Genomic DNA, 13,947 nt, shown 5'->3' on the forward strand with positions numbered 1-13,947 from the left:
ACCATAATGGTTACGTAATTCAAGTACCATTACATCCTCCACGGGAGTACAACAGTTCCGTTGCATTTCGATTGCACGAAAAATCAGTTCATGTAAATATGAGCGCGTACATAGCTATTAGATTTACATAGCTTAAACTGGAACGATCATGTAGTAAATGTTGTGAGACAGGTAAACCAGAAACCGCGTATTTTTGGAAGAGTACTTGGAAAGGGCAACATGTCTACTAAGGAGACTGCCTCCACTGAGCTTACCCATGCTCTTGTGGTGTGTTTCTCCACGCTGTGGGATCCTTACCAGATAGGATTGACAGAGGACGTCAAAAAAGTCCAAAGATGGGCAGCTCGTTTTGCGACATCACAAAGTGTGGGTTAATGTGTCGAGGGCGGCGCGGGGTAGCGGCGCGGGCTCAGGCGCCTTGCCACGGCTCGTGAGGCTTCCCCCGTCGGAGGTTCGAGTCCTCCCTCGGGCATGGGTGTGTGTGTGTGTGTTTTCCTTAGCATGTTAGTTTGTTAGATCAAGTAGTGTGTGAACCTAGGGACCAATGACCTCAGCAGTTTGGTCCCATAGGAACTTACCAAAAATTTCCAATAATGCCTCCTCCTCTACACCTGACGTTCATCTCCCCTCCCAGTCCTCTTTTCCAAGTTCTCTCCCGACCACCCTGGCCTCGGTTACTTCCACAGCCATGGACTGGGACGGATCTCTTCCAGAGTCCGAAAGCCTCCATTGATCCCGGTGTCCCATTGCTTGTTCTGAAAACTCTTATGGGAGTTTCAGGGCGCCATTGTTATTTACATGAATGGGTCTAGATCCGCTGAACACGTGGGATATGCCTTCATGTCTTCTGTTGGCACAGAACACCACCTTGCCTGCCACATGTGAGGTGTTTACTGCAGAATCGATGGCCACCTATTGGGCCATCTGCCTTTTCATTAAACGGACTTCCCTCACAGACTTTTGTTATGTACAGACTCAGAGTGGCCTTCAGGTTATCGCTAGTTTTTTTTACTGCCATCCCTCAGTCTCTGCCATCCACGACCTTCTCTCTGATCTTGGTGATGATGCTTGTTTGGTCGACACTGCTTGGGCCGGCCGGAGTGGCCGAGCGGGTCTAGGCGCTTCAGTCTGGAACCGCGCTGCTGCTACGGTCGCTGGTTCGAATCCTGCCTCGGGCATGGATGTGTGGGATGTCCTTAGGTTAGTTAGTTTTAAGTAGTTCTAAGTTCTAGGGGACTGATGACCACAGCTGTTAAGTCCCACAGTGCTCAGAGCCATTTGAACCATTTCTGAACCACCTTCCTTGTCTTAGGTGTTAGCAGATGACCCATGCATGGTTATTTGTGTTCTCAGTTTTCTTCTCAGGTATAAATCCTTGAATTTTCCTCTGGAACTGGAGTCCCTCCGTGTTGGCGTTCATTATGTAGGCCTTGCCTCCACACTGGACAGGTTCCCACCTCCTTTTCCCTACACTTTGCCTGGTCTATTGTGCTGTTTAGTTTCCCCGTTTCTTTTGTCTCGTCCCCCGGGTGTTGTCCCATTTGTATTGTAATAGTGTTATGGTGTAGGTGTCGGGACAGGTCGGTGGCGGTTCTGCTGCCCCCCCCCCCCCCCCCCCACGTAGTGTTTCTGGGGCACCCCTACTCTCCCCATTTCCACCCACCCCGTCATGTTCTTTCTTTTTTCTGCTGCCATGACGTCCCTTTTCCCTCTTGTTTGCGTGTTTTCCCTTCTCATTGTCTGAATTGTGCTGTTATGTTTTCCTCCCCTGATTTCTACCATCCTAGATCATGGGACCGATGACCTCCCTGTTTGGTCCCCTTCCCAAACTAATCAACTACCAACCAATCAACCTACTTGAGAATGAAACCATAGAGAAATAGTCTGAAAGTGGCACTCTAAATTTCAGAATAATTAGATAGATATAGATACAGACACATCCTTGTATTATTGTTTGTAGTAGTCCATGTCGGAATAGATAACCAATAAACTCTTCTTTCCACAATAGCGTTCCGTAAATTCCTCTTCTTTCCCACCCTTTTAAGGACGTCGTCACTCGTCATCTTATCAGTCCATTTCCCTTTCAGCATGTGCTTGTAAAACCACATTTCAACAAAATTCTCTATTCCGCTCCTCAGCAGTTGAGGACTCACTGTCATACATCACCACACTCTACACATATGGTTTCGGAAACCTTTTGCTGATTTGTAATATTATTTTTTGAGGTCAACATATACTTTTTATGGGCACTGCAGTTTCGTACTTCTTCCCCGCTTCTTCCACCTCCGGTGACCTAGCTTCCGAGTAAGCCGATGAGTCAACTAGTTGGCATAACTTGTCACACCCCTTCCTTAACTTAGGTTACAGCTTGCCATTCTTCGTCACGAGCTGTCACCTGACGATCCTACAGCCGTCGAAATATTTTACGAAACATATTCTCAGAATTGCGCATTCTTTCAGCATCTTCTGTACTGAGTGTAGCTCCACTACCCATTGGTGGCGTATCAAAAGTTGCACCGGACTGCTACTCTAACTCGGCTGTAGGCGCGTCAAGTAAAATATGTATTAGAAGCCTAAGGAAGGGCAAAAGGCGATAATAACAACAAAGTTACATTCCTCATACACTCCTGGAAATGGAAAAAAGAACACATTGGCACCGGTGTGTCAGACCCACCATACTTGCTCCGGACACTGCGAGAGGGCTGTACAAGCAATGATCACACGCACGGCACAGCGGACACACCAGAAACCGCGGTGTTGGCCGTCGAATGGCGCTAGCTGCGCAGCATTTGTGCACCGCCGCCGTCAGTGTCAGCCAGTTTGCCGTGGCATACGGAGCTCCATCGCAGTCTTTAACACTGGTAGCATGCCGCGACAGCGTGGACGTGAACCGTATGTGCAGTTGACGGACTTTGAGCGAGGGCGTATAGTGGGCATGCGGGAGGCCGGGTGGACGTACCGCCGAATTGCTCAACACGTGGGGCGTGAGGTCTCCACAGTACATCGATGTTGTCGCCAGTGGTCGGCGGAAGGTGCACGTGCCCGTCGACCTGGGACCGGACCGCAGCGACGCACGGATGCACGCCAAGACCGTAGGATCCTACGCAGTGCCGTAGGGGACCGCACCGCCACTTCCCAGCAAATTAGGGACACTGTTGCTCCTGGGGTATCGGCGAGGACCATTCGCAACCGTCTCCATGAAGCTGGGCTACGGTCCCGCACACCGTTAGGCCGTCTTCCGCTCACGCCCCAACATCGTGCAGCCCGCCTCCAGTGGTGTCGCGACAGGCGTGAATGGAGGGACGAATGGAGACGTGTCGTCTTCAGCGATGAGAGTCGCTTCTGCCTTGGTGCCAATGATGGTCGTATGCGTGTTTGGCGCCGTGCAGGTGAGCGCCACAATCAGGACTGCATACGACCGAGGCACACAGGGCCAACACCCGGCATCATGGTGTGGGGAGCGATCTCCTACACTGGCCGTACACCACTGGTGATCGTCGAGGGGACACTGAATAGTGCACGGTACATCCAAACCGTCATCGAACCCATCGTTCTACCATTCCTAGACCGGCAAGGGAACTTGCTGTTCCAACAGGACAATGCACGTGCGCATGTATCCCGTGCCACCCAACGTGCTCTAGAAGGTGTAAGTCAACTACCCTGGCCAGCAAGATCTCCGGATCTGTCCCCCATTGAGCATGTTTGGGACTGGATGAAGCGTCGTCTCACGCGTTCTGCACGTCCGGCACGAACGCTGGTCCAACTGAGGCGCCAGGTGGAAATGGCATGGCAAGCCGTTCCACAGGACTACATCCAACATCTCTACGATCGTCTCCATGGGAGAATAGCAGCCTGCATTGCTGCGAAAGGTGGATATACACTGTACTAGTGCCGACACTGTGCATGCTCTGTTGCCTGTGTCTATGTGCCTGTGGTTCTGTCAGTGTGATCATGTGATGTATCTGACCCCAGGAATGTGTCAATAAAGTTTCCCCTTCCTGGGACAATGAATTCACGGTGTTCTTATTTCAATTTCCAGGAGTGTAGTTCCATTGCTCCTGGTGCGAGAAGACAAGTAAAATTGCTAGCAGTGGTACGCCTGTTTAGCTGGGTGGTAACGCACTTGCCTCCCATGCAAGCGGGCCCAGGTTCGATTCCCGGCTGGGTTGGACAGGGTGTTGTGTTGTCTTCATCATCTTTTCATCCTCTTCCCGGCGAGCGAGTCGCCGAATGTGGCATCGAATGAAATAAAACTTGCACTTGGCGGCCGAACTTCCCCGAATAGCGGCCTCATGGCCAATGATGCCACACGCTCATTTCCATTTTTTGCTAGCACTGAGGGATGATCAGATTAGACTATGACATAAGCATATAGACAGCGTGACGTATGGAAGGTTGGGTCTGTCCGGTGAGCGTGCTCGAATAGCGTAAGTGGTAAGGCAAGTGGGGAATCCGGGTTCGAGTCCCAGCCGGACACAAATTTTCGTATGTCACTGTTGGGTAGTATAGCTATACGCAGTACAGCTGGTACTAAAAGAATTCGCAACTCAGAGAATACATTTCGAAAAATCTTTGATGTAGTCTAATTTATACTTCACATAGTCTACAGACGTCATGTGTCTTCGATTGTTACGTCGGATCCCATGGAAGCCCATTTCCGGCATTGCATAATACACTCAAAATAAATAAAAAAGACGTACGACGAAGTAATTACCCGAATGGGACGGAAATTGGTAGATGTGATGTACATGTACAGACAAGCAAATAGCTACAATTTCAGAAAAATTAAATATATTCAAGAGAAAGAACTTCACAAAATTGGGCAAGTTGGTCCACCTCCGGCCCTCTCGCAAGAAGGTATTTCGGTTGGCATTGATTGACACAGTTCTTGGATGTCCTCCTGAGGCATATTCTGCAAATTGTGTCCGATTGGCGTTTTAGATCGTCAAAATCCCGAGCTAGCTGGAGGGCCAGCCCATATTGGTCCAAACGTTCTCAGTTGGGGAGAGATCCGGCGAGCTTGCTGGCCAAGGTGGGGTTTGGGAAGCACGAAGAGGAGCAGTAGGAACTCTGCGGGCGTGCATTATCTTGTTGAAATGTAAGCCCAGAGTTTCATGCCATGAAGGACAATAAAACGGGGCGTAGAATACAGTCGACATACCGCTATACTATCAGTTTAATAAGCCAAGGCTGCAAAATACTAACACGAATTATTTACAGACGAATGGAAAAACTGGTAGCCGCCCGGAGTGGCCAAGCGGTTCTAGCCACTACAGTCTGGAACCGCGCGACCGCTACGGTCACAGGTTCAATCCTGCCTTGGGCATGGACGTGTGTGATGTCCCTACGTTAAATCTAACTAACGTTCTAGGGGACTGATAACCTCAGAAGTTGCCCCATAGTGCTCAGAGCCATTTTTTTGAAAAACTTGTAGAAGCCGACCTCGGGGAAGATCAGTTTAGATTCCGTAGAAATGTTGCACCACGTGATGCAATACTGACCCTACGACTTATCTTAGAAAATAGATTAAGGAAAGATAAACCTACGTTTCTAGGATTTGTAGACTTAGAGAAAGTTTTTGAAATTGTTGGCTGGAATACTCTCTTTCAAATTGTGAAGGTGGCAGAGGTTAAATGCAGGGAGCGAAAGGCTGTTTCCAATTTGTACAGAAACCAGATGGCACGTATAAGAGTCAAGTGGTATGAAAGGGAAGCAGTGGTTGGGAAGGAAGTGAGACAGGGTTGTAGCCTATCCCCATTGTTATTCAATCTGTATATTGAGCAGGCAGTGAAGGAAACAAAAGAAACATTTGGAGTTGGAATTAAAATCCATCGAGAAGAAATAAAAACTTTGAGGTTTGCCGATGACATTGTAATTCTGTCAGAGACAGCAAAGGACTTGGCAGAGCAACTGAAATGAGGATGTAAGATGAACATCAACAAAAACAAAACGAGGATAATGGAATGTAGTCGAATTAAATAGGGTGATGCTGAGGGTATTACACTCCTGGAAATGGAAAAAAGAACACATTGACACCGGTGTGTCAGATCCACCATACTTGCTGCGGACACTGCGAGAGGGCTGTACAAGCAATGATCACACGCACGGCACAGCGGACACACCAGGAACCGCGGTGTTGGCCGTCGAATGGCGCTAGTTGCGCAGCATTTGTGCACCGCCGCCGTCAGTGTCAGCCAGTTTGCCGTGGCATACGGAGCTCCATCGCAGTCTTTAACACTGGTAGCATGCCGCGACAGCGTGGACGTGAACCGTATGTGCAGTTGACGGACTTTGAGCGAGGGCGTATAGTGGGCATGCGGGAGGCCAGGTGGACGTACCGCCGAATTGCTCAACACGTGGGGCGTGAGGTCTCCACAGTACATCGATGTTGTCGCCAGTGGTCGGCGGAAGGTGCACGTGCCCGTCGACCTGGGACCGGACCGCAGCGACGCACGGATGCACGCCAAGACCGTAGGATCCTACGCACTGCCGTAGGGGACCGCACCGCCACTTCCCAGCAAATTAGGGACACTGTTGCTCCTGGGGTATCGGCGAGGACCATTCGCAACCGTCTCCATGAAGCTGGGCTACGGTCCCGCACACCGTTAGGCCGTCTTCCGCTCACGCCCCAACATCGTGCAGCCCGCCTCCAGTGGTGTCGCGACAGGCGTGAATGGAGGGACGAATGGAGACGTGTCGTCTTCAGCGATGAGAGTCGCTTCTGCCTTGGTGCCAATGATGGTCGTATGCGTGTTTGGCGCCGTGCAGGTGAGCGCCACAATCAGGACTGCATACGACCGAGGCACACAGGGCCAACACCCGGCATCATGGTGTGGGGAGCGATCTCCTACACTGGCCGTACACCACTGGTGATCGTCGAGGGGACACTGAATAGTGCACGGTACATCCAAACCGTCATCGAACCCATCGTTCTACCATTCCTAGACCGGCAAGGGAACTTGCTGTTCCAACAGGACAATGCACGTCCGCATGTATCCCGTGCCACCCAACGTGCTCTAGAAGGTGTAAGTCAACTACCCTGGCCAGCAAGATCTCCGGATCTGTCCCCCATTGAGCATGTTTGGGACTGGATGAAGCGTCGTCTCACGCGGTCTGCACGTCCAGCACGAACGCTGGTCCAACTGAGGCGCCAGGTGGAAATGGCATGGCAAGCCGTTCCACAGGACTACATCCAGCATCTCTACGATCGTCTCCATGGGAGAATAGCAGCCTGCATTGCTGCGAAAGGTGGATATACACTGTACTAGTGCCGACATTGTGCATGCTCTGTTGCCTGTGTCTATGTGCCTGTGGTTCTGTCAGTGTGATCATGTGATGTATCCGACCCCAGGAATGTGTCAATAAAGTTTCCCCTTCCTGGGACAATGAATTCACGGTGTTCTTATTTCAATTTCCAGGAGTGTAGATTAGGAAATGAGACGCTTAAAGTAGTAAATGAGTTCTGCTATTTGGGGAGCAAAATAACTGATGATGGTCGAAGTAGAGAGGATATAAAATGTAGACTGGCAATGGCAAGGAAAGCGTTTCTGAAGAAGATAAACTTGTTAACGTCTAGTATAGATTTGTCAGGAAGTCTATTCTGAAAGTATTTGTATGGAGTGTGTCCAAGTATGGAAGTGAAACGTGGACGATAAATAGTTTAAACAAAAAGAGAACAGAAGATTTCGAAATGTGGTGCTGCAGAAGAATGCTGAAGATTAGATGGGTAGATCACATAACTAATGAGGAGGTACTGAATAGAATTGGGAAGAAGAGAAATTTGTGGCACAACTTGACTAGAAGAACTGATCGGTTGGTAGGACATGTTCTGAGGCATCAGAGGATCACAAATGTAGCATTGCAGGGCAGCGTGGAGGGTAAAAATCGTAGAGGGAGACCAAGAGATGAATACACTAAACAGATTCAGAAGGATGTAGGTTCCAGTAGGTACTGTGAGATGAAGAAGCTTGCACAGGATAGAGTAGCATGGAGAGATGCATCAAACCAGTCTCTGGACTGAAGACCACAACAACAACAACCGCTATACTGCAGGGGAGCTGCGAATGACAACCAAAGGGGTCCTGCAACGAAAAATAAAATTGCACCCCAGACCAACAATCTCGGTTGAGGACGGCATGGAGTGCGACAGCTTGGTATACAACCACTGTTGGTGCTACTCCAGACACGTCTTAGTTGGTCATTGGTGGTCAATTCGAAGCGGAATTTATTGCTGATGACAGTTTTACTACAATCAACGAGATTCCTAGCCGAAGACGCTCCGAGACGCCCTGGACAGCGGTGGGTTAGCAACCCGAATCGCCCGCCATATATTCAGACAACCAGTGGTGATCAGAATGAGATTTTTACTCTGCAGCGGGCAAGTGCTCTACCAACTGAGCTACCCAAGCTTTCTTCCAGAAGTGCTTGTTCTGCAAGGTTTGCAGGAGAGCTTCTGTAAAGTTTGGAAGGTTGGAGGCGAGGTATTGGCGGAAGTAAAGCTGTGAGGACCTGGCGTGAGTCGTGCTTGGGTAGCTCAGTTGGTAGAGCACTTGCCCGCGAAAGGCAAAAGTCCCGAGTTCGAATCTCGGTCCGGCACACAGTTTTAATCTGCCAGGAAGTTTCATATCAGCGCACACTCCGCTGCAGAGTGAAAATCTCATTCTGGAAACATCCCCCTGTCTGTGGCTAAGCCATGTCTCCACAGTGTCCTTTCTTTCAGGAGTGCTAGTTCTACATGGTTCGCAGGAGAGCTTCTGTAAAGTTTGGAAGGTAGGAGACGAGGTACTGGCAGAAGTAAAGCTGTGAGGACCGGGCGTGAGTCGTGCTTGGGTACCTCAGTTTGTAGAACACTTGCCCGCGAAAGGCAAAGGTCCCAAGTTCGAATCTCGGTCCGGCACACAGTTTTAACCTGCCAGGAAGTTTCAGACAGTAGTGATGGTTTGCGATGGTCTTTCTTTTCGCAGTAGGACCCGTTTGGTAGTCATTCACGACCCCCTTACAGCACAGTATTCCATGCCCCTTTTGTTGCCCTTCATATCAAGCTGTCCTGGGCTTACATTTCGTCAAGATAATGGCCGCCCGGACGCGGTGAGCGTGTCTGCTGCTTGTCTGCGCGTTTGCCAAATCCTCTTTTGGCCAGCAAGGATGTCGAATTCCTCTCCAGTCTAGAACGTCTGGGCATTGTCCTTCAATTAGTTCTGGATTTTGACGATACGACGCGTCAATTGGACAGAATTTGGTACGATATCCCTCAGGGCATGCAACAGCTCTGTTAATCAAGACCAGGCCATATAACTGCTTGCGTAAGAGCCAGAGGTGGACATACGCGTTACTGAGTTGCTAAATTTGTGAAGGTCTCTCTCTTGAATAAATCATACAATTTTTTTCAAAATTGTTATCATTAGTTTGTTCCGTCATACACAACGAAACCCAGACTCAAAGCCACCAAGTTTACAGGAGATTAAAGAGATAATTCAGTCACTGAAAAATAGCAAAGCATCAGGAGAAGAGCAAATCATCGCAGAATTATGGAAAAATGCAGGAGAAAATCTTACTGCAAAACTCAAAGAAATTATACATGAAATCTGGAAAACTGAAAAAATCCCCACAGATTGGAAGACAGCAATCATACATCCTCTTTACAAAAAAGGAAGTAAAATAAACCGCAACAACTATCGTGGAATCTCTTTATAGTCAATAAGATACAAAACACTGTCTAAAGCCCTACTAAGCCGAGCAGAACCTCAGCTGGATTCAAAACTAGGCGAATACCAATGTGGGTTCAGAAAAGGTCGATCATGCGTAGAACAAATCCTCAACTCGATGAAATATTTGCTTAGTACTTCAAACAAAAGTTATGTCACTAAGTTTCTCGACCTTAAAAAAGCATGTGACAGTATAGACCGAGAATCCCTTTTTGAAGTGTTAGCAGAATTTGGACTAGATCAAAAGACAACAAACATCATAAAAGAAACGCTCACGGAGACCAAATCCAAAGTAAAATTTATGGGAGAAATGAGCACGGAATTTGAAATAGACACAGTGCTCTTCAATTGTGCTCTTGAAAAAGTTGTTTGACAATGGAGAAAAGCAGGTGCACCAGCACACAGAATGGGACCAAAACGTAAGGGCATAGAATTAGACTGTTTAGCATTTGCTGACGACATGGCACTGATCGCCCAAGACATTACCAATGCACAGAAACAGCTAGAAATATTACAAGAGCAGGCAGCAAAAATAGAATCACAAATTTCATTTGAAAAAACAAACTTCATGACTGACATCAAAGATGCACCTTCTGATCTCAAAACTGGTAATAGCTACATCTCTCGAGTAAAAGAATTTAAATATTTAGGTGAATGGATTGCAGAAAATTGTAATGAAATCTGTCAGATCAATAGTCCAGAAAATTGAGACGGCGTTTCAGTTAACAAAAAACGTTTACAACAAAAAGTCTCTCGTGGAACTGCAAATACGACACTACACAACAGTAATTAAACCCGGAGCTCTCTGCGATTCTGAGACACTAAACCTTCAGCACAAAACACTAAAACTGGAATTAGAAGTGAAGGAACGCAAAATAATGAGGAAAATCCTAGGACCAAGAACTAAAGATGGTGTTCATTATCCAAAACCCAATGCAGAAATATATAAAAATATCTCCAAAATAACAGACACAACATGAGAACAATTCATGGGGCATTTAGAAAGAAGAGGTTAACGCACAAAATCCATACATTTTTAAAGAACAAGACTACGAGTACCAACTGGTACAAACAGACGGAAAAAGACTTGAGAGAATTAGGGTCTCCAAATCTACATGACAGAAATCAAATTAAAAAAATCACAAACACATGGTGAGAGGCACCCACATGCCTTGCTCATACTGTGGCATCAAGCAGTCAGGCCTGCAAGATGAGTGGTCTCCCAAGCGAGTGGATTCATTCTTACCTATCGAGTAACATGAACTCTAGTACTCACAATTAAGTTACAAATTATTCTCCTGTTTGAATATTACGCAACGGATAAGCATATCTGACTGTTAGTAATTTACACAACTCTGACTGTTCACTACTCACTGGCAGTACCACATTTTCTTTCTTTCCCAACGCCTTTGATCAACACGTGGCCACCGCACTGAATATGAGTGGCGCACACATTATAAATTCTGGATATCATGACAACATACTATACGAAGGAAAAGGCCACCAATCTTTTTCTTTTCACTATCTTTTTTATTCAGATAAATTCTATTATGATTCAAAGATAACCTAAACACACCATTACATTTTATACAACAATTACATATGAGAAACTCCGCCCAGTGGGCATGGCTTTACATTGGTGATTCTCTATCTTATGGTCTCGTAATTATTTAACGCTACAGTGCACTTTCTGGATCTGATGGTGGATCTTTTGCTATATCTCAGACATCGACTCTCACGCCCATCATCACGGAAATTTACTCCAGACCGAGCGGTACAAAAAGGAACATGCATAACCCACTGCCTCTGAACCTATCTTGCTACTCTCCCATGCAAACCACACATACTTAAATTACATGAAATACATCACACTGGCAACATAGAATACATCACAAAGAATAGTCACAACGTTAGAATCACTTAGCTTTCAGCTTTCCCACTTCAATTAGGATTCATCCCAGTTTCACACGACACTGCCCCACTTCGTAACTTTTCTTTCCTACTACGAACTCTGGAGGATATATGCACGTCTTCCTGTGCAATGCAAGCCAAGTGGCGTTGCTGGATAGACGGCTGACTCACCTTGTTTCTCTCTCAGAGTATTAGAGTTTGAATCAAGCGTTACACGAAAACATAACATGCAAAGTAATACTAAGATCATATTCGTCACACACGCGAGTCCTCAACTGATACCATGGACGAGTACTTCTCTTTATTCTTTGTCTCATACACAGATTGAGACTCACACAGTACTCACCACGTGGAAGTACTCGCCTCTAATTTCAAGTCCTGCACACGCTATTTCTTAAATATTTCCAACTTATAGTACACATGCCAGTAATTCAGCTTAACTTAAGCACTTGGAAGTATTTCAACTTATTGCTACACGTGGTTTCATAGTGACCGTTGGTCACTTCCGAAGATTACTACGATCCCCTTAATATTACCTGCCTGACATTTAATTCTCCCCCCAAAAGTTCCTGAATTAGGGAAATTATTATTCCAAACTACTCTTAAGTATTTCACATGCATACCATCTCTCCTATCTTTTGTCTTTACGGAGCACACCTAAGACAGGTCTTACCAACACAAGATCCAGCGCCAGAGTGCTGAAACATGGCTGTTCTTCACGTCATCTCGCACCCCCGCCGAGGTGGGGGAGCACCATGCTACCGTATTGGTCAGCCACATTTCAGGCGCTCAAAGCTCAGGTAAATTTCATCTCTTTGGTTCCACCAAAGGTGACCAAAGGACCGTCTCAAAGATGATCATATATTCACATTCACCATCTGCGGTTAGCAGACGACCGTACATTCATACATTTCACAGATCTCACCAAACTGGATGTGGGGATTTATTTTGTGGGAGTGCACATGTGATCAATTAAATAAATAAATTGTTCTTCTTTCCTACACTCGTATCCGGCTTCGGTGTATTAAGCGAAACTGAGTTATTATTACAAAAAATATGTTGTTCTGACAAGAATAACGAAGAATGTTGTACCTATTTTCAATGTCGGGCGGTACTGTACCCTTTCAATGGGGTTTTGAGGAAGAAGAGAGAAAAACTAACCGACATACGTGATCTACGCAACGAAAGCTAGCCCATTCGTTGCTTATGAAGGAATACTGGGCGAAAAGGAAGGCCAACAAATGTTGATTACGCATGGTCCTAAGTGATCCATCCACGAAGAAGAAGAAGATTGTTTATGTACATCACATCTAACTCTTTCCGTCCATTTCAGACAATTCCTTCGTGGGGAGCAGCTTTTTTATGTCTTAGAATGTATTAATTTTTCATGTGCACATTTTTTCTTTTCACATGGCGCGCATTTCTCGTGATGTTCGGTTATTTCAAACTAAAACGAACACCGTGTGTTGAGTAGCATTCACTAGCAGAGACTCTGGTCTACTTACCTGGATTCGGAGACGGTGGCGTCCGTGGCGCTTATGGCTTCGAACCCCGGCGGCACTACCACCTTCAGTCTGAAGCTGGCCTTCAGTGCTGGCTCGTCAAAGCAGGGGAACGCCCTCCGTGCGTACGTCGGCTCAAACTTGGTAGCCGCCAGGTACCTGCCACAGAGGACGCAGTTAGCTGTTTCGCAGGGCGTACCTTTTATTTAATTTTGTTGTTATTTACTTATAATGAAGCGCCAAAAAATTGGTGTAGGCATGCATATTTAAATACAGATGTATACAAACAGTTAGAACACAGCACTGCGGTCGGCAACAACTATACAGGGTGTTACAAAAAGGTACGGCCAAACTTTCAGGAAACGTTCCTCACACACAAAAAGAAAATATGTTATGTGGACATGTGTCTGGAAACGCTTACTTTCATTGTTAGAGCTCATTTTATTACTTCTCTTCAAATCACATTAATCATGGAATGGAAACACACAGCAACAGAACGTACCAGCGTGACTTCAAACACTTTGTTACAGGAAATGTTCAAAATGTCCTCAGTTAGCGAGGATACATGCATCCATCCTCCGTCGCGTGAAATCCCTGATGCGCTGATGCAGCCCTGGAGAGTGGCGTATTGTATCACAGTCGTCCACAATACGAGCACGAAGAGTCTCTACATTTGGTACCGGGGTTGCGTAGACACGAGCTTTCAAATGCCTCCATAAATGAAAGTCAAGAGGGTTGAGGTCAGGAGAGCGTGGAGGCCACGGAATTGGTCCGCCTCTACCAATCCATTGGTCACCGAATCTGTTGTTGAGAAGCGTACGAACACTTCG

General features: G+C 46.8%; 1 protein-coding gene across 1 annotated transcript in view; it reads right to left on the reverse strand.

Moving 5' to 3' along the window:
• Nucleotides 1-13,947, reverse strand: part of LOC126215319 (aminopeptidase N-like) — a 287,758-nt gene that overhangs the window by 185,043 nt on the left and 88,768 nt on the right. Inside the window, exon 4 of the mRNA XM_049942000.1 lies at nt 13,121-13,276. Coding sequence (XP_049797957.1) covers nt 13,121-13,276 — 156 coding nt within the window. The remainder of the gene's footprint in view (nt 1-13,120; nt 13,277-13,947) is intronic.

The sequence above is a fragment of the Schistocerca nitens genome, chromosome 12 (genome assembly GCF_023898315.1).
Source record: "Schistocerca nitens isolate TAMUIC-IGC-003100 chromosome 12, iqSchNite1.1, whole genome shotgun sequence".
Lineage (NCBI taxonomy): Eukaryota > Metazoa > Arthropoda > Insecta > Orthoptera > Acrididae > Schistocerca > Schistocerca nitens.